Source organism: Conger conger, chromosome 17 (assembly GCF_963514075.1).
Source record: "Conger conger chromosome 17, fConCon1.1, whole genome shotgun sequence".
NCBI lineage: Eukaryota > Metazoa > Chordata > Actinopteri > Anguilliformes > Congridae > Conger > Conger conger.
Genome location: NC_083776.1, coordinates 24,993,050 through 25,017,634, shown reverse-complemented (window position 1 = coordinate 25,017,634; position 24,585 = coordinate 24,993,050). Strand labels below are relative to the sequence as shown.

The 24,585-nt window shown below is 39.7% G+C and overlaps 1 protein-coding gene across 1 annotated transcript; it reads right to left on the bottom strand.

Moving 5' to 3' along the window:
- Positions 1–5,469: 5,469 nt before the first annotated feature.
- LOC133117109 (speckle-type POZ protein-like A) lies at positions 5,470–20,069 on the bottom strand. Its single transcript, XM_061227239.1, has 12 exons — positions 19,818–20,069; positions 15,333–15,481; positions 14,485–14,624; positions 13,526–13,647; positions 11,543–11,694; positions 11,186–11,313; positions 9,605–9,782; positions 8,914–8,969; positions 8,617–8,739; positions 7,794–7,936; positions 7,649–7,702; positions 5,470–6,831 (listed from the first exon to the last, which is right to left on the bottom strand). Exons 3-12 carry the CDS (start codon positions 14,560–14,562, stop codon positions 6,687–6,689), a joined length of 1,179 nt encoding a protein of 392 aa, XP_061083223.1. The 5' UTR covers positions 14,563–14,624; positions 15,333–15,481; positions 19,818–20,069; the 3' UTR covers positions 5,470–6,686.
- Between the last annotated feature and the right edge of the window lie 4,516 nt (positions 20,070–24,585).

Sequence of the window (24,585 nt, the reverse complement as noted above, 5' to 3'; positions counted from 1 at the left end):
AGTCTGGCCTTTCTCCTCTTACCTCTCTCATTAACAAGATGTTTCTGTCTGCAGAATTGCTGCCCACTGGATTTTTTGGTTTGTTTTTTGCACCATTCTTTGTCAACATTAGAGACTGTTGTGCATGAACAGTCCCAGGATCAGCAGTTTTTGAGATACTCAAACCACCCGGTCTGCCACCGACAATCATTCCACAGTCAAAGTCACTTAGCCCCATTCTGATGGCTGATGTGAACATTAACTGTAGCTCCTGACCTGTATCTACATGATTGTATGCATTGCACTACTTTATTAGACAATCGCAAAATAAGACAAAGTAAATTCCTAATGAAGTGATCAGTGAATGTATACGTCATGCCATACTTCATTGTGCCACTGTCTGTCATTACGCATGATACAGCAATGATACAGCAATAATCACCATAGAATTGACCACTTCCACTGTTCATAAATTGTGTGTTACTGTACACTTACGATATACATTAACAGCTACATCCCATATGGTCTGCATGAGTATTCCACAAATACAGACTAATAGAATGAATTATGCAAAGTATGGGCTAACCATTATCTTTAATGCCATGCAATTACTTGCTCTAGCGTTTATATTGGAAGTTTAAAAAAAGCCACTGGAAAAAGCAGGAAGGTTTTTCCAGTGCTCTAGCAGAAGTTGGTGAGGCCTGTACTCTGCCAAGGTTCAAACTGTATTATTCCAACATTCACTTACTTTGCAGACAGATTATTTGCTCATCCTTAACTTTCACAGCATTCTGCAGTTTGCATTTTCCCATAGATATTCAAGTCATCACCATGCTACAGCTATCTTACCAGGGAGTCAAGCCTGCAAACTTCAGTGATCATGAATCTATTACCAAACAAAACAACAGCTACTTAGTGTTGTTTTTTAAATGTATTTAGCAGCCACTTGAATCCAAAGCAGTGTGCACAGCTTGCAGTACTTTCTTCATATACAATTCTTTATACAACTGGATATTGAGTGAAACAATTCAGGTTAAATACCTTGTTCAAAGGTACAATAGCAATAGAGCACAATCTGGTAATCAAACCTACGACCTTAACATTTCAAGTCCAGCTCTCTAACCATTGTTGCACACTAGCACCTTAATCCACCCACATTATTTCCCTCACTGCACAGCCTAAGTGCCATAAATAGCACTTATATATGAAAGATATTACAGATGTATTCTCTCATTCTGAGCCCTAAATGACTTAGTTGAGTCAATTATTATGCTAATTACTACAAGTGACAAAGTGCATTTGGTGAAATTCTGAGTACCCCGAGATTATACAATTGCATTATTTAAATAAAGGTTCAGGGCAAACATCCATCCTTAAATTATCTTCCTAAATCTATATGTGTTGGAACGACAAACAGACAGAGAGAGGTGGATCTGTGTTTGAAAAGATTATCGAGTTATTGACATAAAATTTAGTTTTCAAAATGAGTGAAGTAGTGTGCTTTTTTACCGATTATCAACCAATTCATCAAATAAAAAATGTATTTCCCCAATAAACAGGTTTCACAATTATTGGCACTGCTGGTTTAATCCAACCACCTCTGGCACATAATATTTTCCTAGAATTTGTGATAAGGTAAGAGAGCACATTTGGAGGGATTTTTGACCATCCTTCCATACATAACTTTTCAAGATCATTGATATCCTTGGGTTTGCACTTACGGACTGGCCTCTTCAGTTCAGACCACAGGTTTTTTGATGGGATTTAAGTCTGTAGATTGTCATGGAGCCACTGGCTCAATTCACCAACTACAGGCTTTATTCTATATGTAATCCCCCCTCCCCCCTTTGTCCAATAACACTGGTCTAACCTTTTTACTTGTATACCAATACAGGTACAATACTACTTGATCATAGGAATACTGTACGTATCTACTGTACGTCATAGGAATAGTTACAAATGTAGTTAAGCTAGCTAGTAGCTTAGCCCAATGCTATATATAGGTTACAAAACACTACAACACACACAAACAAATAGTGGTTGCAGATAATATTACAAGACTTGGATAAAGAATAGCTAGAAATTAGCTAGAAATGGCCAATGGAATATTGCATTTTTGTAATGGAGGAATTTTCTAAATCTGTGTTTTACACAAATCTACCAATGTAAACCGACAATAATAAATGTATAGCATGCCCTTGCACAATGACAAACATGAATAATTGTGCAAGCGAGCACCTAATCACATTATGATGATTATAGCAACATTGGCATTTAATTCTAGCTTAGCACTGCTTGTTGTGGAATGTGCAATGCACATTTTAAAGTAAATGTATAACCACTTAGCTAAATGCATGAATCATTGAGGTAAATATTTAACAAAATGTATAAAACATTTAGATAAATATTAACTAAATGTATAAAACATTTAACTAAATGTCAATAGGATTTATAATAAATAATAATACATGTTTTATACATTTAATTAAATATTTAGCTAAATGTTTACCGTGTTTCCCAAACTAGCCCTTATGTGCGACATTACGAGGCCGTCCATAGCGATGGTGCTGAATTGGTTGATATCGACGGCTCCAGGATTGATTATTCACTCCATGCAACGACTACTTGACTGCGTTATGAGAGAAAGTTTATGAGTAAAACACTGCAGAAATACTTTAAAATATTGCATTTATCATGACTGGTGGGAACTTATTAATAGAATTCAAAACTTACAAATGGAATTATCCAACTGTATATATCATTTTCGCCAAATAGGTGAAAGAACCCTCGTCCCACTACGCCACATGACAATATGCCTTCTTTGGCATGTCATGTTTTATTTACATAATTTGAATATCTTTGTCATGGTACCTTAAATGAATATAAAATATAAAACATGTTTTTAAGGAAAAACAGTTTTAGCCAAAAAACTGGAAAATACATAAGTCTTGTGTCAGAAAAGTGACAAGAGTAAGTATGTATTTTTAATGTTGAAATGAATGTGGAATCAGATGCATAAGATTAATATAAAGAAATGAAATGAAATATGTATCAGGACATTTATGAGAAAAGTGTCAAAGAAAATGTGTATTTATCGAGGAATGAGATATACAGTATATGATTCATGTGAATAAATACATTGAATAAAACATGTTTCAAGACATTTATGAAGACAAAAAGTTTTTGCAGAAAATCTGAATCTGAAATCTGTTTTTTTATAATTGACATTGCTGGACAATGAGATGTATTTGCTGAATATGAAGAAAGAAATGTAATCTTTCGTCCAAAATGCGATACGTACTTTATTTGGTATTAGGTATTTATACTTGACTTTGTTGTGTGTTCAGAGATGGTCTTCTGCATACCAGTTATGTGTGGTTATTTGCGTTACTCTCATTAACAAGGCGTTTTTTCCCGCAGAACAGCTGCTCACTGGATGTTTTTGTTTTTTGCACCATTGTCTACAAACTCTAGACTGTTGTGCATGAAAATGCCAGGAATACTCAAACCATCAATAATCATTCCACAGTCAGTCACTTTGATCACATTTCTTCCCCATTCTAACATTTGGTCGGAAAAAACACATTTGTTACAAATTAGCAGGAATCCGAAAAACACAGAAGAGGAATATAAATATTATAAATATAAAGAAATAAATTGAAAATGATTTATTTTGAGACATTTGACTATGCAAAGTGGAAAAAATGCAAAAAGTGTTTTTACTGTTGAAATGGATGGTGAGATTAATTTGATTAACTTGAAGAAATAAATAAAATGTGTGTTTAGAGACATTTATAGTAAAAATTGTTGAAATGGATTATCAATATTGTCCGTATGGTAAATATGAACAAATACATTGACAACCTTGCATTTTGAAGTATTTATGATGAAAAATGTGAAATCTGAAAAATACATGACCCTTTTGACCCAAAAAAAAGATAAAATATTTTAAATACATACTTTTTTCTTATATGAATAATGAGACGTATGATAAATATCTATGAATAAATTGAAGATGTGTTTTGAGGCATTGATGATGACTTATCAGAAATCAGAAAAAGTACATTTGTCCAAATGTATTCAAGCCCTGTATTACAAAACCAGATTCATTAGCAGAGCAAATTGCAGTCGTACATGCTTTAATGCAATTCCAATGTCAACAAAAACAAAATTAGATTCATACCCATCCTTGTAATCAGTACCTTACACATGCTACTTTGGCTATGGTGGCATTGAGGGATGCTTTCAGTTTATGAGCTTTTGAGGTTGAGGCAGAGAGAGCTTTTCTTTTCTTTTTTTTGAAGTTCCCACAAGCAGAATTTTTTAATCAAAGTCTAAAGATCAATAGTCGTGAGCATTTTCTTGACTAGCTATAGCCTTTACTCTTGGAAGTGTGCTTTGAAACAGGGAGCATGTTTACCAAATCTTCACCTTCTTCGGATTGCGAGGCAGACTTGCAGTCAAATATATTCATACACAAGATCCTAATAAGACACGTCAAACTAAGTTTTAGATATTCTCAAGTGCATTCTTTTTTTTAATCCTAAACATACCTGTACAACTACATTTTTATTTCTTCTGAACACAAAACACGGTTACTAGAACAATCTTTTAGACTCTTCCTGGCAAGTAATGATTGTTCCAGTAGCCTTAAACGTCTTGATAACAGGCACTCCAGTGAATCTTTTCACTCCCATCACCCAACTTGGGAAGGTCAATGACCCTGAAATTGGCACAGCTCAATGGCACAAATAGATTCCATCTCTTTTTGTAACTGGCTGCAAAGTTCCAGAACCTTCTATAAACTTCCAGATAACGGAAACTTGAAGCAGGATTACATTTACAGAATTTTATTTTTATATAATTACATACTCTAAATACATCTTAATGATTAAAAAAAAATAAACATGGGTTATTTTTGAAAGCCTATGCTGTTAATGGGTCAGCAATATTAAAATAGTACACTTTCATTTTCTGTGCAAAGAACACTGTGTTCACAATTGGATTTCTCTTTTTAACAGAATTGTATATTGAATACGTTTATCAAGGGCAAAATGACATCTGAAGGCTACTGTGTGTAAAATGTGCCTTCTCAGATTTTATATATTCAGATTCAGAAGATATGACCAACATGATTCTGCTTGATGCTAATGACTGGAATTGTTATGATCATCAATGCCAAGATGAATGTGTGGCTTTGCATTTTGGCAACTCTTCTATAGGGGAACCGTGTGCTTCATTACATTTAGCTCAAAATTTACTTCACCGACAGACTGGGGGAGAATAGAAACGCGCACAAACAAATGGCAGCTTTCCGCACCAAAGACCACATCCTAAACGGTTCTGCTTGTTTTATGCATACGTGCTGTATGCAACCAGCAACATGGAAATTGCAAAGGACCATTTTCTGATCCTGAAATTAATGTCAATCTTCAAATTCCTAAATCGCTGAAATACAGTAGGCTGTCCGCAACATACAAGAACACAAAGTATGTTGAGAAAAATGTATATTTTAAGGCTCCAGTAAGATCACTGTTATGAGAGTTAACACATTGTTACACACAGCACATAGGGATGACAGCACTGGCATTCAGACGCTCAGATATTGCCAAAGTGTTTTGTGGTTACTATCCATTGTGCATGGATTAAATGAACTCCACTCAATTGAATTCTTACAAGGAAATGTATATCACTGAAGGAAAAAGAGTACCAATGCCTTTCCCACAATACAGAGCCATGCATGTATACCACTGATTCCAGAACCTCTTTTCTTTTAACCACAGAATATATACTCCAGAACATTCAGAGCTTTGCCACTTGATAAGAAACATGGAAAGCTAATCACATGACAGAAATTAATGATCTGTATGGTGGAAATAAATTGAAAAATAAAGTAAGTTAATGCATGTGTAACAGATATTTGCTGTACACAGACAATAGTAAACATATTCATATTTATCCAATATTTAAGAAGGTGCAGAATATAGACATATGCGTTCCATCATCTGTATACAACATACAAAATAATTCTCACAAAGCATACCAAGTTACACAAGTATTTTCACCTCGTAGGTCTAATTGACTTTTACAGCGGTTATCTGAAGATGGTAAACTTGTGTCTTTCCATGAAAATGTTGCCATCAATATGGGGCATATCAGTCATTTAAAAAGAGTAAAGAGAAATGACCTTGCACTCAAAATGTTCACACGTGTTTAATGTCTAGTCACAAAAGGAGCTAAACATTACTGATACACAACATCTCCCATTAATCAAACACATACTGAAACATTCCTATAGAACTCCATATCAAAACTGCTGCATTATGGGAACTAGTGCAATCTGGAGGTCTGGTCTCTTAGACAGGCACACAGTTAAATACGGAAGTAACAATATAAACTCTGGAGCAATGGCAGACAGTTTAAGGCCTTTTGAAATCACAGAAAAGATTGTAAATAAAGCTGAAAGACCAAAAGCAAACTCCATCTGTTGAAGAAGCGATGCAGGACACCGCTGTGTTTTTGCCTTGTGCCCGCCCCTCCCCCTCCCCCCGCCCCCCGCCTCCCGCCCGAGAAGCGGGGGCGACCGCTCTGGACCGGAAGCGGTTCGGCCTGTGCACTCGTTCGCTGTGGGGAGGGGGCGGGCGCAGCAATGCCAGCGGACTCCTTTGTGTTTTCTCCTGTAAAAGTCTGTGAAAGGGCCGGGGCAGTCAGGACTGTTTTAGGCGCTTTCGGGGCAGGCCGAAGGGGGGGCACTGGGCCGAGGCCAGGGCGCGGAAGGCCTCTGCCACTAAGTGAGGGTGGGACTGGATCATGGACTTCCAGCCCGCCGTCTCCATTATGTCCGTCGCGTGACTGAAAACCAAACGGAGACGCGTCTGAATGCTTCGAAAATGACAAAGGAACAATGGAGAACATTTTCAAAAAGTCACTTCTGACAAAAGGATTGTGGGTAACTTCTCAAACTAAAAGCAGGTCTCCTTGAGGGTGGGGGTGCAGAGGGTAAGCCCAATTTTACTTTAATAGAAAGCTGCTGCTATGTATGATCAGCCAACAAATATTACATCTCTGCAAGCAAAGAAGCGTAAATGGTAAATGGTAAATGGCAGGCATTTTATATAGCGCACAATACAATTGATACAATTGTACAATTGATGCTTCTCCATTCACCCATTCATACACACACTCACACACCGACGGCGATTGGCTGCCGTGCAAGGCCCCGACCAGCTCGTCAGGAGCATTTAGGGGTTAGGTGTCTTGCTCAGGGACACTTCGACACAGCCCGGGCGGGGGATCGAACCGGCAACCCTCCGACTGCCAGACGACTGCTCTTACTGCCTGAGCCATGTCGCCCCAAGCGTATACACGCTTCCTGATTCATAGCCTCCCACACAACTGAAGGTGTCCTTCATCAGAACGGACACAAAGACCAGAGCAAGAAAAACACTCCCTGAGATTTCACACAACTGCTCTGACAAAGCTCCGTCCCCTAACCTTATCTAGATATTTGTTTGCTAATAACGCTGATGCAGAGATACAGTATCCTGCGGAACAGTCAAGCTGCACCGTCCGTTTTCTGCACCCGGCATAATGCATTTTAATGCCTCCCGGCCAACAGATAAGGTTTTGTTATTAATCATGTGTCACATACACCTGGCTAATTACATACTTGTTATTCCAGTTTTTTCCGTCTTTGCAGCCCAGCTGTCGGAGGACGCTGCACCTACAGTGGGAAGGGAGACGGACGTTCAAACCGGTAAGTGGGGGGGGCAGCAGGAATTTATGGAGAGGAGTGAGTTTTCAGCGATACTTGCCTGTTGATAAAATCTATGGCTTGTGCTTTGAGCTGCTCGGCGCTGTGCAGGTCTGCGAGGATGAGGATGTCTGCCACGTTCTCCACTGACAGGCTGCTGCAGAGAGCCTCCTCACACATAACCTTCAGGCGCTCCAGTGCGTACTGCGGGGGGACGTTAGCACGTTAGCACATAGACACTTCAGTGCGTACTACGGGGGACGTTAGCGCTCAGATGCTCCAGCGCATACTGTGGGGGGACGTTAGCACGTTAGCGCTCAGACTCTCCAGTGAGTACTGCGGGGGGAGGGGAAGAGGGGGCACATTAGCACGTTAGCGCTCAGATGCTCCAGTGCATACTGTGGGGGACTGGGAGGGAGGGCACATTAGCATGTTAGCGCTCAGACGCTCCAATGCATACTGCAGGGGACGGGGAGTAGGGGCACGTTGACACTCAGACACTCCGCTCTCCTCCGGTTTGGCATCAAACGACGCTCTGACACAAGAGGCTTCTAGCAACTGCAGAAAGACCGGGCGGTGGCATCGAGGAACACGGCAGGGTCACAAAACTCGCTATCGTCAAACTCGGATGTTCGTGAATTACGGCATTTCACCGCTCACTGGCACAGCTACAAAACTATTTCACAATCCACACCCAAAGGATTTTTATGAACTGTGATGGGCAGAATGATTTGTTAATCACAATAATACATTTTTCTATTATGCAGTCATGTACCGATAATTTCATAACTGGTGCCAGTAACCCCCGAAACACAATAATATGTAGACCTCTATCGCACAGACTTCGGACGATACACAACACAGTGACATTTTGCATGACTTACTTTGTCAGCTGCGGCCAACAAGTTGTCGGCCATTTTCTCCAGATTTGGCGCTTTCCCTGTGTAGATGAAGCCCATCAGCTCCTTAAAAACATCAGGGTCCACGTCGCTTATATCTACTCTGTTCTGTAGGGTGATAGAACACAAGTGCTTAAGCAGTGGATAATTCAACAGACGTTGAGCAGTAAGTGCATTGCCAACACAACCATTCAAAATAATTATATTACACAAAAATTTATGAAATCACTCGGTAAACCCATTACCTCACCCTTATCTGACAAAGCATCCTTCCAAACGTACCTTTTTACTTTCCTCCATTTCATGTTCAAACATGGCATTAAAAACAGGCGATCTGGCTGTTAAAGAAAAGTGTACACTTTAATGATATGCGAATAAAAGAACACATATCTAACTTGCATCTAAATCCATTCAAAAGTATCATAGCACTCTTTACAGATTGAGTAAATTATTTAGCAGTGAAATGATAACCGTGCCATTGAAACGTGTTGCATGAAGCAGCAGTGCTATCTGGGCTTTTTCACGTGACGTTTCCGCTACTACAGAATATATCAGTTATATTCAGAGGTGGGGAAGTCCAGGGGTCAGAAAGCAAAGGTCCTGCCATGCCTTGAAATGAAATTCAGCCAGCTGATTACACCAATTAGTTATACCTCCTGGGTATTGTGCCAATAAGCAAATCCAGGTGATCGGAACCAAAAAGGAACTGGGGAGGACATTTGCCATCTGAGCCTGGCTTTTCCACCTCTGATTACATTGAACAACATTACTGACTTAAAGGTATTTCCAAACAGTACTGCTGTTGTTAAAACGTGTAGAAAGAGATTATAAATGGTGAGTTTGGTTATGGCAGTGATGAGTGGCAGGCCCTACACGGGGGGGGGGCTCAGCAGTGCTGACACAGGCAGTGTGGGGAGCACGACGCCACCTCCAAATCTCCCAACTGCCACAGTCAGCACGGGTGGGTAAATACCTGCTAATATGGATTTGTGAGCCTTGAATTCCTGCCCCCCGACGTAGAGGCTGCAGTCCGTGAACCTGGAGCATTCCCACAGGTTCCCCAGGTCATCTGACAGCTGGCACTCAGGAACCTTCAGCATGTTCATGTTGGACTGGCCGGAGATGTTCACAGAGTCCTGGACAACGCTCACCTGGAAGGGTTTTCACATGGTCACGGTCTTAGGAAAAGCACAACATTTTTCATCAGAAATATATTGCGTATATGACCCTATGGTCTGTAGTGTACAATGCAACATGCTTTGGAGGATTACAAAGCTCCCTCTCAGAGAAAATTCAGCATTTTTGAGAAATTGCAACACTGAGTCTGGTTGGTCTCAAACACACACACACACACACACACACACACACACACACACACACACACACACACACACACACACACACACACACACACACACACACACACACACACACACACACACACACACACAGTGCAAGCACAAGGGCATTCCTGGACTTCATAGTAAACTATAACAAGTAAGTTTCCATAGAAGATACACTTTACTTTTTGTAAAACGAGGGAAAAAAAACCCCCCCCCCAAAAAAATACACTTTTTAAAATGTGAAAATCTTAATGTTAAAAATATATAACCATGTTCCATGACTTCCATGAAAATATTCCAAGTAATGTGGGACTGGCTTCAAGATGCTGTCACACATTCAACTGCTATGGCACCGCATTGTTACAAATTAGCACTAGGTTAACATGAGAAACGGCATTTAACACCCGTTCCACCTAGCTGAGGCACAAACGGACCATTTCAAGCACAACCAACATGTAACCAGACATGATAACCCACATTTTATACAACACAGCCAATTACTGTCCAAATTAATTAACTTCCCTAGGATATCTTTAATTAAACGGGAAAGATAGCGCATCTTCAATTTGTGGCTGATCTTCTGGAGGAAATTGCCAATTTCCCTTGAAAATGTTAAGATCCCTCGCAACAATACTTGTCGCAATTGCAGCTCTCCCATCTGTTTATAGTACGATAACTGTTTATCACAAATTCATAAGACGTCAACTACTGTAGTCCTGTGTGACTTTAAGGACTTTAAGATTCTTATTTTTACTAAAGTACCCTCTGGGGAAGCTTTTTTTCCAATTCTATCCACAGATCCAATTAATGAGAAATTATGGCTTTTTTTTTTTTATCAGAACGATTCAGCAGTATGAAGTGCATGCATGGGCTCAATATGCCCAGCCATATTATACATGCACAGAATGAATCACGCACTTCATAAAGACGATACATGCATAAAACCATGGTATTGATTGATTTTAGAACATTTTATGTCACTTCCACTGAACTTTTTTTTCTTCAACTTCTTTTTTTTTTTTTTTTTTTTTTTAAGAACAAATAATTTCATGCAATCCGAACCAACCAAAGAAGACATTATGCCCCCTCTCTTAAATCACAAGCCTTTGTGTTGAGGGAGCAGACAGAAGACAATGACAGAGCACATGTGGTTATCACTGCGCATTGTCCCAGTGCTGTCACCTTTGAGAAAAGTCTGAATGTGTAGTTACCTCACAGAACAGTGTGAGCTTGTCATCCGGTAAGAGCCCATTTGCCTCGTCAAGCAAAAAATCTCTCCGAATAAATTTTTTGAATCCCCAGTCCTTCCCTTGGACAAATCTGTATGCTCTTTGGCTTTCTAGAGTAAGGAGACAGAGACTTCCTTTAGTGCATACATAAATACATACTATAAAGCCTATTATCACATTAACATCACAGTTACGCAGTAATTACTGGGGTTATAAAGTGTAGTTGTTAGAGGCATATGCCTTAGCCTTGACACATATTTTCTGAGGAGTGAAGAGTGAGACTCAAAGCATTGAAATCAAAGACAATACAACTGTAGATGACATTTTGTGAGCCCTTACCCATAGCTTTAGTTTCTTCTCTTTTTGCATTCAATAAAGAAAACTTGAACTTTGCTCTGACTTCACTTTTTGGACAACTAACAAGTAGTAAATACAAGGAGAGATAATCTTTGCTTTCATCATCAAGTCCCTTTGGGTTCACACGCAGACACCTGGCAGACAAACAGAAGAGCACACAAATCATGTTGAGAGGGCCTTAGTCAACATGGTCTAAAGAGAGTTCACCCTAAACATTTTCTGCGGTTGTAGACATTAAAGTCCTCTTTCTCCAGCTTCTGGGCGTGCACATGTAGCCAATTTAGCTTCTTAACAAGTTTCTATGGAAAATTGCATCGTTTTAGAGGATGCACGGTTTATACACTGATCATACAGCCTCCGCATAGCATTCATTTTGAACAGTATTTTGTATTTCAGGAAGATTTTAAAGCAGAACCTAAGCAGTATCTCCTGTCCACAGAAGGTGACCTTGTGGAGCCCTTTTCATTGACTATTTTATTTTATTTTATTTTCTATTCATTTGTACAAATTTCCTTTTACTACATTATATTATTATAAAGCTTATGATCAAACCTGCAAAGACTGCAGGGAGGTCACTGCAATAAGATTCATTTTTGAGTGAGCTATCACTTTAAGAGGGAAAAGGGGCAAATACAACAGAATTGGTTCAATGGTTCATTTAAGGCAGGCAGGAACCGGTCTACAACATTCTGGTTCTGAAAGGGAATAATCCATCAGATCTACAGTCAGTGCAAAGATTAGAGGAGAGTTTTATAATCCAGTAAAGATCGGCTGGAATGGAACTGTCCCTTCCTGGTGAAAACCAACAAACCTTCAAATTAAGTGGGGTGGTAATTAAGTACTCACAGTCCCCACTGAAACTTTACATTTTCCATAGATTTTTTTTAAGGCTAAGTGCTTACTACTACAACAACTTGTCACACAACTACGAATTAACTGCACTTATAAGTAACGCCATTACATTAAAGGAAAGACTATGTGTGATGCACTTGTAGCAATGACGGAAAACAGTTCTCTCACAAACACGGTTTGGCAAGTTCATTGATCACCAAAATGAACCAAGCTGCGTGTCTGGACCGTGTGTGTGAGAGGGACATTTCAGTTCACAACTTTCCATGAATTAAGAATTCCCATGAATTTTCAATGGTTTTCAGAAACAGCGTGAACTCCTAGTCTTCTCCATATTTCATATCGCCTCTGGGAACAGCCTTTTTCAATCAATCAAAATACAACTTGGTTATGATCACCCATCCCTGACACAAAGCACTATTCCCTCTCTCCAGTTTCCACATCATTACATCCTGCTACACCCCTGACCTGCAATACTGGGGAAAAAATGTCCTACCCACAAGCCCAACAATAAATTCCCATCCACCTATTTGCCACGTATGTCCATAGTGGAGCGATACAGTATCGATCTCAACAGAGTGGAACAAAGAACCTTGCAGGAATCACACCCCTCCACTCGCAAGAACAATCTGTCACACAGGTTTGCTGGCTATTCAAGCTTTGTCAGTTGACTCTGATGCCAATAAACAAGCAGAAGACAATTCAGGAGACAGGATGATTCCCTAAACGTTAATAGGCACATTGCTGGCGGTTTAGCCATTTATTTGATGCATTATTTGATTATGCATCACTGAAGATATCAAAACATTCTTTTCACAGCAGGTATTGTAGTCTGCGCTAATGCTCAGCTGTCTGAAAAGAAGAGACATCATTCACAGGCTCCATTTTCCCACATTGTTCAGTGATTCGATTACCGAAACATTGCCTGTACACCCGTAGTCGATTTCCCTGACGGTCAGCAGTGAAGTGAATGCCCCAAGACCACAGGTATTTGGTTGGGCCACGGGGGACCCCCGACCCTGCAGTGGGGCGCGCACAGCCTCGCTCTCCCATCAGGAGTTTATTTCGGGCCAGCTTCTGAGTGACGGAGAGGGAGGGAACCCTGGGAAAACTCACCATTTCATCTTGTCGTTAGGACCCGACGAGAAGGTCGAGCTCTTCAGCACCTCCCCCATCTCCTCTCGGCAGAAACTGAAGTTGTTTATGGTCCACATGTACGAAAACTTTACCACTTTAACCTGCAAAACAAATCACGGATTCACACGTTATGAGAACTGCTCAGGAAAGCAAAGTCATTCTCACAAACCACCCCCCACAACGAGGCCTACCCTAGCTTATATGGTAAATAGAGAGAATATACAGTACGCTCTTCAAACCATTGACCTTCAGGAACTCGGTAATTCATACATCAACACAGTGACTTGTTTTGCTGGAAAAATCTTTGGAGTAGTTGGTAATCGGGAAAAGATTAAGAACAGTCATTCCACTTGTGGTCGCAAAGGTCAAAACATATTTTTCCGTTTTTTTAACATTTGGGTATGAAAATACTGTCAAACTACAATCTCTGCTAAAAACTGCTCCACACGTATCATCGATTAACATCCTATCCTGTCCAGCACAGCACAGCACAGCACAGGGAGAACCTGATTCCCCAACCGTAGTCAAACACAAGCAGGGTTTCTCCATTTATTTTCTTCAGCAGACATCTAAAGATTTATTTAAACCACCAGTTAAATATCACATACCAAAAATGGATATGGATGGATATGACAAATGAGATAACAGAAAACTGAATGTCACACCAGCAGTCTGCAATATCAAAGCACGGGACTGCAGAGATTTCCCGAGTGGGGACACATTCCAGTTACATCGAAAATGCAGCCATTTTACCATCATAAGTGCACGATTAGGAAAGGAAAGGGCTATTTTAGCTACAATATTATTATTATTATTGTCACGATCATTATTACTCTTATGACTATTGTTATCGCTGTTATTACTGAAGTGTAAAATGGGATTAGGGTGCACAGAAAGGACACAGAAACAGAAACAGAAACGGTGCAGATGTGAGGTACCTGTGTGTAGCACCAGCTCTCAGCCACTGCTCCGCTGGACATTTCCCCCGGGGGAGGGGGCGTCGGGACCTGGGCCATGGCCAGCTTAAGCCTCCCGGCAGAAGCGCTGACGTCCCTTTAAATTTCACCACTTAACCTTTCTGCAGGAAGGGCCAGTGGCAGCGTCCAAAACACAAACAACAGCAATTTCGCACAATCACTCCCGCCCAAAACAAGTCACCGCACCGACCCGGCGAACGGCCCCAGCCATGCCACAGGGTACGTCATTTCATCAGCTATCCATCTACAGATAAAATACGGAGTGGCATCTCTGCAGACCACAACATGTCTCTGAATCAGCTCTGAGGTGGGGACGAGAGGAAGCCAAACGCCACTGACGGTTTGACGGGCCGGATTATTCACGGCCCACCTTTAATCATCATCTCCGAACCGTGTGAACCATTTCCACATAAGAGCTGAACGGCAAGTCTGTTAATGGTGGAGGGAGTGAAAACATGTGCTGTGCACAAATTGAATTTTGTGCATTCTCACTTTCCCTTGATTGGCCTTTTGGTTCGTACCACCTGCTTTTAGATCCTGCAATTCAGCATGACAGTGTTGTTTACACCCTACGCCTGTAAGAAACCGCTGCTTGAGAATGAATGACCGTTTCAGCAGGATATTTCAATGGCTGGCAGAGTAGTAAACCAGACCTTTGAGGTTTAGCCCTTTAGCCCACAATGGGTAATGGCCATGGATAGAGATGATGCATACTCCTAGACCAGCGCTGTGAGATGCTTCATAAACATAGGCCCTGGCATAACTAGCTACTAGCATTCATTTCTCAATTCATTTTGGTTGGTACTTACCAAATGCTTTGAGGATGGCATGCATGTCATTCCATTATTGGTGAGATCAGCGTAAGTGTCTCTCACAAAGAAAGGGACAGAGGTAGCCAGCAGAATGTGTTGGGAAGGGAGTTGATCAGGTTATCACAGCATTTTCTGTACAACCCATCCTGGAGACAAAATAAAACATAACACAGCACTTAATGAGAATGGCTAAATACTGATTTAATTATCCATGTAGATATAACTCAAACTAAATGTGACCATACACAAAAATCAATGACGGCATTAAAATCATGTAGACCATACCTTTTAATATAATCACCCAAACGGTTGCTAAAATGAACGCATAACAAACTGTTGGGCGGTCAGCGAGGCGCTGACAGGTATTATAGGGAGAATCTGATGGCACAGGCATGACTGCAGCTTTGCTTCGCCTCTCTCCAGTGGCCTTTTTATAGCCAGGATAATTGCACTTGCGTACGATAAATTACTCCGGCTAATAAAAGCATAAATTGTACATTGAAAAATACAAAGGGATCAGCCTACTTCTAGACATATCTGAAATAGTGTAGCTTATACAGGCAGTGTAATGTTTGCTTTGCTTCTTATGAACCTTGGAAATTACTAATTACTCCCACAAAATCAACTATATTAACTTCCAGAGTTAAGGCCGTATATTCCAACATCTAATATTGTGGTAAAAGGAAAAAAAAATACGAAGAGGCGACATAACGGGAGACGACAAGAATTAGGGTTTCCCATATCTCCACTGCAGTCGGGAAGAGCGCTGTACAAACACCGCGTGAACCACACATCACATCTCTTTTTTCCATCTCTGGAATATCGAGGCATTTTCTCCGTGGCCCCCCCTCTGAGCCTGAAGGAGCATAAACACCGCTTCCAAACATGCATTGTTGAGTTGTCTGCTTCGATTCACTGCAAGCGTGGAATGTAAACTACAAGGCCTCCCTGTCTGCTGGAGGAATCTAATGACATCGCCTACAATCGCTTACTTTACCTGAGAAGATTTATGGGAGGAGGGTGCGTCGAACACTACCTACAGTTCACCAAAACATCCGCGAGACAACTTCCTGAGAAAGTGTGTGTTATTCAACACAGCCGGCAGAAGCAGCCGACAGCACGCGGGGTAAATTCATCACTGTCACAGCTGATGAAGCCGCACTTTATTTGGGCCCGATGCGCTTTTGGAAGCCCTCGTCATTAGTTTGAGATGATGTTGAATAAGTATGCTGCCAAACAGAAAAGGGAGTGCTTATCCTCTTGGGTGTAGCTACAGTAATGACAGAGAATATCTTTCAGAAGAGAGCAAAATCTACTTGAGGCCACAAAATGATTGTGCCAAATGCAGAATTTCAAGTTACATGAAGTTGGGGCCTTCAAATCTTTACACTTTGAAAACTGAATAAAGCCTACTGACAAAACTTTTTCACAGGTGCGCATGAGTGTACAGTGCAGTCTGTAAGTATTTGGACTAAGACAAGATGTTTGCCCTGTATTCCAGCACATTGGCCAAATGAAACGTCAGTCTGGGTAAAGTGCATACTGCAAGCCTTAATTAGACGATTTACACCCATATCGGATGACCATGTATGACCTGCAGCCCTTTATGTTGATTTTCATTTTAAAACCTAATTAAAAATGTGTTAACATCTGGCAAAATAAGGTCCACAATGCCCTTGGGGCAACCTGATTACTTGACTATTTAACATTTGAAGCATTATCAATTAGTTATAATGACATTATTCTGCAGAGTGTCAACCTACCGACCTCAGTGATGACAGAAAGTGCAAATCTTTTGATTTCTTTCCGAGCGTGTGGTTTTCCACAGCTGGGGGAACTGCACCATTTCTCAGGAAAGAAAATGGCACTGATAACAAGAAACATGCAAAAATTATCATAATTTTTGGGGACTGAAATGTGGCTGTCACTTTGCTTTATGGTCCTATGCTTCATTTTCGGGGGGTTTGTCAATACAACACAACTCCGAACACATTCATGATTCAGCAGAAAATTTTAAAAATGAGGATAACCTAGTAACAATTTGGGCCTCACATGTTATTTTTGACTTCTTCGATTACCCGCCCCAGCGAGAACAGAGATTTCAAACTTGCACCCACCCAGTTAGGAATTACTTTTTCATTTCAGTCTTGTTTCAGATTGTTATTGAGAATCATTTCTAGTTAAGGAATTATTCTCAATTCTCAAAGACAGACACTTCCACATGGAGACAGCCACCATGAGTGTCAAGTGTGAAGAACAGGAGACTTCAAATACTATGAATATAGTAAAAAGGGCAGATGTTTTGAATCCTATTATCATGGGATTCTCCTGTAGCCTCTCATAGGACCACACTTAACGACTTCTTCAATAATTTAACAGACCCCAAGGCAGGTTCTGGGAGAGAAAAAATAAAAAATAAATAAAAATAATTGGGGATTGGCTTGAAAGGTTTCCAAAAAGCTATCAATTGTCTTGCATAATTGGCACATTGCTATGTAACATTAGCCAAACAATAGTTTTTCCGGCCCAATCTGAGTATTCCAACATTAGCTCTTAAAACTCAATCAATTCCCATTCGGTATTGACTGTTTTCCTATTTAAATGTTTGGAATTCAGGCGTCATCATCGATATCCTGCCGTCTTTTCAACCTCATGTTAATAATCTGGTCAAAACAGAATTTTTTCACCTGAGAAATATTGCACACCTTAGTCCCTCACAATCCACCTCCAATGCTGAAAGCCAGACCCATGCCTTCGTTACCTCTTGCCTTCACTTCTGCAACTCATTACTCTATGGCCTCCCCAACACCCTACTGACCAAACTCCAACATGTCCAAATACTGAGCTGCCAGAATGCTAACCCACACTAGACCCTGGAATCACATCACACCCACTTTAAAAACCCTACACTGGCTCCCCATCAAGGCACGGATACACCTCCAAAATCTGTTGTTTACAAAAAAGCTCTACTAGACCTGGCCCCTCCCTAGTTCACTCACCTGCTGACTGTGTACACTCCCCCCCTCGCCCCCTCCACTCCTCGTACACTGGCACTCTACTCACCATCCCCAAGACCCGACTCAAACTCACCCTGTGGAACACCGTCCCTATGTACATCAGGGAAGAGGAGACTATTGCCATTTTCAAATTCCATCTCAAGACTCACCTTTTCAATATCAGTTATCTGTAGCTCCACCTTTGCCTTGTTTGTAGGTTTGTTCGTGTCTACATCTCATTCTGTACTCCCCTCTGTTTTTCCTCTGTATGTATGCCTGCATGTACTGCCCTTGTTGTTTTTGCATTTTTTAACCTTGTTAAGTGACCTTGGGCTCTGGAAAGGCACTATATAAATAAAAAGTATTATTAATAGTTCTTAAGAGTTATTATTATTTTGTGATCGTCATGCAGAACCCCAAAGCTAATCGCCCACTTTAAGAAACTGGTAAATGTCCCCTGTGACACAACTGTAATATGGCAACACCTTAACCAAACTGAAATAGGTCCGGGCAAGTTATGTTCGACCAACAACCTACGAAAAAAACATGCCCAAACATAACGTTACACTAACATTATGGAGATTCTTAGATCAATAATTTTCATGCGACAGTCATTGCCACTTGGAATTGCGTCTTTCATTTAAGTTTGATACAACAACATAATGTAGTGTTGCCAATTTCATCGATTTCATGTGTGTGTTCAGCCTTCCTTCCTGCAAGCCACAGGACCTAGACTGCCAGCATCGCAAAGTTCACTTCGGTAGCCACAGATCCACTGTTATCAGCGTCTAGTCAAAAGTTTAATTGTATCATTTAACGTTACATGATGAGTTTAGCCAGCTAACTTAGTTAGCTAGGAGAGAATATTGAAAGTTATAACGAGGCTTCTGTCTTTTTTTAGCTAACAGCGGGCAGAAAAAAATCACCCCCTACCTCAAATATATTGTAAATACGAAATACAGCGATTGAACTTCTAGCTAAACCAGACATACCAGCTCTGCACACAGCTAGCTAACAGGTTAGCTTCATGTTGCACGCAAACTAGCTGGCTAGCCATTTTGTGAGCCATCAACCTAGCATTTGCTGACTAACTTAGCCAACTAAGTCACAAACGACCTAGTTATGTATAACATCTATTGTCCAGTCAGATAAAATACTAACTAGTAGCCAAGTAAAGTAAGCTATCGGCACAGACAACGAGGGGGAGACGAGGGAAACCACTTAGCTAGCTAATGCTAACTTACCAGTTTGGCCTAGCTAAATAAATGCCACCGGCCAAAACAAGCGGTACCACGAAACAAAGGCCCATCACGCTTTTACTTTTGATTAGCTTAAAGTATAGACTAGGCAACAAAAATAGTGAAACTAAAAAATATATTCACATTTGATTACTTAAAGGGTTCCTGGTCCAACAACAACGTCCCTCTTTGTGTAACTGTTAGAGCACTCAATACTGGAAGAAATAAAAATAAAATAATTTACAAACCTTTCCATCACTCTTCTACCTGGGACAAACCAAACATATTACGTCTTTGTCTCTTCCCTTGCTTCTGTTTTATTGTAACACTGTAAAGAATTAACTTTTTTCCTTTCCTAACGAAAAATGTCTGTATTTTTTTTTCTCTCTCAACACAGCGCTATACCCATAGCGGCGACTGCAGTTCTAGCTAGCGTTCTCCGCAAACAACGCATGCGCCGTCATGAGCGTTTGGTTAAACTTCCTGCTTGCAGCCACAGTGGATGGAAAGGTCCCTTGTCCTCTTCAATGATAGGGGACCGTTTCTAAATTTGAAATGGCTATAAAACTTTTCAAATGGCATTGTTAATATTGCACATGTCACCAAACTGTCAAATAGTTGTAACTAACTTTGTGTATTAACTAATGTTTCAATCTGTACATTGTTTATCACATAAGTTTGATAAGTTGTGATTTTGCTTGTGGTTATGGAACTGGCAGGCTATTTTAAACTATTGCGACATGATTCAAGGGTATCTTAGTGTACATGCGCTTATAATACAATGTAGGCTAATGTGAGTGGAAGTGTGATTAGCACATTCCGAGTTGATGAGTGTAGGTAGTAGGCCCACTAGCCATTGTAGCTTCTTTTGGGAAAATCTTGTCTTGGGGGGCCTCACCAATTATACACTCACTTCATCAGTGATTCATTGGGAGCAGCCTATAAGCTACTGCATATGGTATTATGTGTGATCTAGTAATTCTGTGTAGATTACCGCATTACAGAGCAATATTTAACAAAAATGATTGTTCGATGATCAATTTCTGAAATAGGCTATGTCGATTTGCAGTTTTAATCTGTTTGTAGTAATTCCACTATTTATTTTGTGTTCACAATCGCCAAACTTCCACATCTACCTTGTCAGCTCTCTTATTTTCTAAATTACATAATTTAGATGTGTTCAAACAAATATGATAATACCTAGAATATATTTGTTGTTCTGTGGTAGTGTGGAGATTGTTTTTTTTGCAAGGTTATGGATGCTATTGGCACTCTCAGAAAAGCTGAAACAGCCCACCAAACTACCTTTACTACTATGGACAGAGCATATGTTTTGAAACTGACTCAATCATCATTGTGGGCCTCGTCAAGAGGACATTTTGAGAACTTTGTCTGTGACTAAATTCACTTGCCAAAATAAAATATATGAGCTGTTTGTAAATTATTTAATTGAAGTGATGATATAATACTGCATTACACTATGCCACATGCTCAAAGCTGAAACTAATTTGAGGAGAAAATATGTTTAATTGAAAATGTAAGTTCAGTGATTTTTTGCCGCAGACAGTCCAATAGAGTCATGAAACGTGTTCATGGATGAATAGTTTGATAAAGTATGATTAGCCTCTGAAAATCATTTGAGAAATAATTAATTACATTTTTATTTAGTAAAATATTCCATTTCTAAAAATAGAGAACCATTAACAACAATCTAAAAGAAACATCTCTCTTGTGAAAGCTTTACTGTAAGATGTGATCTTGAAAAGTTTTATCCACAGCTGTACCATATTAACTGCTAAATCATCTCCCCAGAATGGGTGAGTTCATCCAATGCTATTACTGAGTGGCACATTAGACTTTGAGCTTTACAGTATAGCTACAGCAGAGCAGAAATTCATGATTCCCTCAGACAGCAATGTACACCAGGTCAGTCCCCCATTACGATACATGCATATAGCAGATTTTATATGTACACTTTTATATATGAACATTTTATTAGGAAAACCAGTACACCAGCTGGTTAATGCAATATTTAATCAGCCAATCATGTGGCGGCAACTAAATGCATAAAAGCATGCAGACGTGGTCAAGAGGTTCAACCGTTGTTCAGACCAAATGTCAGAATGGGGAAGAAATGTGATCTAAGTGACTTTGACTGTGGAATGATTGTTGGTGCCAGACAGGGTGATTTGAGTATCTCAGAAACTGCTGATCTCCTGGGATTTTCCACGAACAGAGTCTCTCTAGAGTCTGCAAAGAATGGTGCGAACAACAGAAAACGGATTTATAGTGTGCAGCAGTTCTTTGGGCAGAAACGCATTGTTAATGAGAAATCTCAGAGAGAAGGGCTATACTGGCCAAAGCTCACAGGAAGGTGACAGGAATGCAAATCACCATGCATTACAACAGTGGTATGCAGAAGGACATATCTGAACACAGAACACATCAAACCTCTATAAATACCTAATAAAGTGATCATTGAGTGTATACAGTGCCGTCAAAAATAATTTGCCCCCTTCCTGATACAGATTGGATATTTTTCAGAGATGTAGACACAAAGTAATATCGGACTACGGTAAAGACAAAACACATTTCTCTACATTATTATTGCATTTATATCATTAAGAAAAGTTATCAAACAGATAATATCACCCCTGTGACAAATATGAATGTGAAAATGATTGGCACCCCTAAAACTCTGGTAATGGGGAAAAAAATGCATAAATGTAAGCCATATGGAATCTTTGCAAACTTGCCAGGTAGAGGACAGAAGTACACGGATGGTGAGGAAAATGGTGATGGAGGCAATAAAGAACCCAAGGATCACAGATTAAGAATCGCAGTGATCGGTCACATATTGGGGTCTCAAAAATAATTCTAAAATGGCACATTTTACAACAGCCAAAACAACAAACTCCTTGGAAGGGTGGCACGAAGACAGCCCTTACTGAGCACAATAGACAAAACGAAGCATCTGGACATTGTCTGACCTCATTGGAATCATGAGTAAAAGGCCATAAGACAATGACTTCAAACATACATCAAAATCCACACAGAAATGTTGAAGTGAAAATGACATCCATGTTCATGGGCATCTCACCCTCCAGACGTAAATCCCATGGTCTTGAATGGAAGAGGGGGGTCCAGAAGCGCAAGCCCTAGGATATTAATGATTCTGAAACATTCTGCATGGAGGAATGGTCAAAAAACCATCCAAATATGTTCTCTAACCTTATCACACATTGTAGGAAGATACCTGGGGCAGTCATCTTTGCCATGGTTATTTGCAGAAAATATTAATCCATGAGTGCCAATAATTGTGAGACCTTAATAATATATATATTTTTTCAATTATTTTGAGTTTACAGTATTTTTTGTGCATATTTATCAAGGGTGACAATAATTCTGTATACATAGAAAATATAACTGATTCTTTTTTTTTGCTGTCTGTCTAGCGACAAGGTTTGATTTTAATACTAACAAATATTGGTCACCAGAGGATGCAGATGAGAAGGGGAGTGAGAGTGATTTGGTCAAAGAACTCTCTGACATCACACAACATGATGCCAGATGACGGATTATTCTCTGGCATCACAAGATATGACAGAATGTTTGAGCCAGAATGTCCAGTGTAATCTCGTTCAGTTACTGTAATGCTAGCCGCTTAAATCTTCATTCTTACATAAAAGCAATTTGCTCCAAACATTAAAGACAAAACTGGGTATTTTTACATTTATTTCAAACTTTACCATTTATAATTTCTTTATTATTATGTCATTTCATTTCAGTACTTCAATATACAATCATGTTTTAGTAAAATAATCAAATTCACTCAATGTATTCTTTTAATTCTTTGATTATTAAATGTATAGAAAGGAATGAAGAGTGTAGGTTTATATGGATATTGTCATTTTCTGGAAGCACATTGAAAAGAAACATACCCAAAGTTACGTATATGCAATGTAAAACTACTGACTGTGAACAAAGTGTTCAATAAAACCCTACTGGTACCACTTGACCAGTAAGAACACAGTGTAAAACAGTGCTACTAAAAATATATCTGTTTATACAGTTACCAAATGACTGTAAAATTGAATGTCTCATACAATCACGAAGGTATTCATGATCAGAATCTTTATATTTTTCCTCAAACACATAATCAGACACTTTATCAGCGGAGGTGCTGAACAATAACATGTATCATTTCTTTAAAATGAAGAATAAGGCCATAATTGCATGAAAATTATATTTTTCATCAAGCATGAATATTCCGTTGATTAGGCTGTTCAGATGCTGAGTATATGTGGACACTTTTAATGCCGTGAAGTGTTATTTCAGTCATGAACAAGGCCATTCAAAATACGAATAAAATTACTAGGTCATTTTGTAGTATGCGGTGTCCACTGGGTATCAGGAGAAAATGAATTTGGTCATGTCGGTCATGTTGTTTATATGATGCTCACAAACGTGGCTTTGATTCATTGTAAAATCCAACACTCTCAAGGAATAGTTGTAATTGTACATCCTCTGGTATGATATTCAGATATCACACATGGACCTGAGTACACATCAAGATGGACCTGTGTCAACTATGAATGACTGGTTGTGTGAAACTAACTGACAGATGTCACTAAAGTAACACACACTTTCTTTGAAGTTCTAAGTATTTAAGGCATAAATACCAAAGCATAGTTTTTGTGTACAGGGGTATAATTATTTTATATAAAAGTTTCTTTGAGATTTAGTAAGATCACAGTACTTGAGAGAGTGCCATTTGAACGTGGAAATGGAGGATGTGTAGTAAAGGCAATGCTGTCTGTTTTGGCCTCCAGGCCCAAATAACCCAGTTAGACATCAGGAGTTTTCTGTCAGAAAACAGCACTTCTTGCTCTTAGATGATTAAACAGCACATACATCTCTTTCCAATATGGTAGTACTGCCTGTATTCTTTTATTACCAGTAACAATTTTGATATAAGATACACATGTAGTATGCATGTATAAATTGCAGTGAATG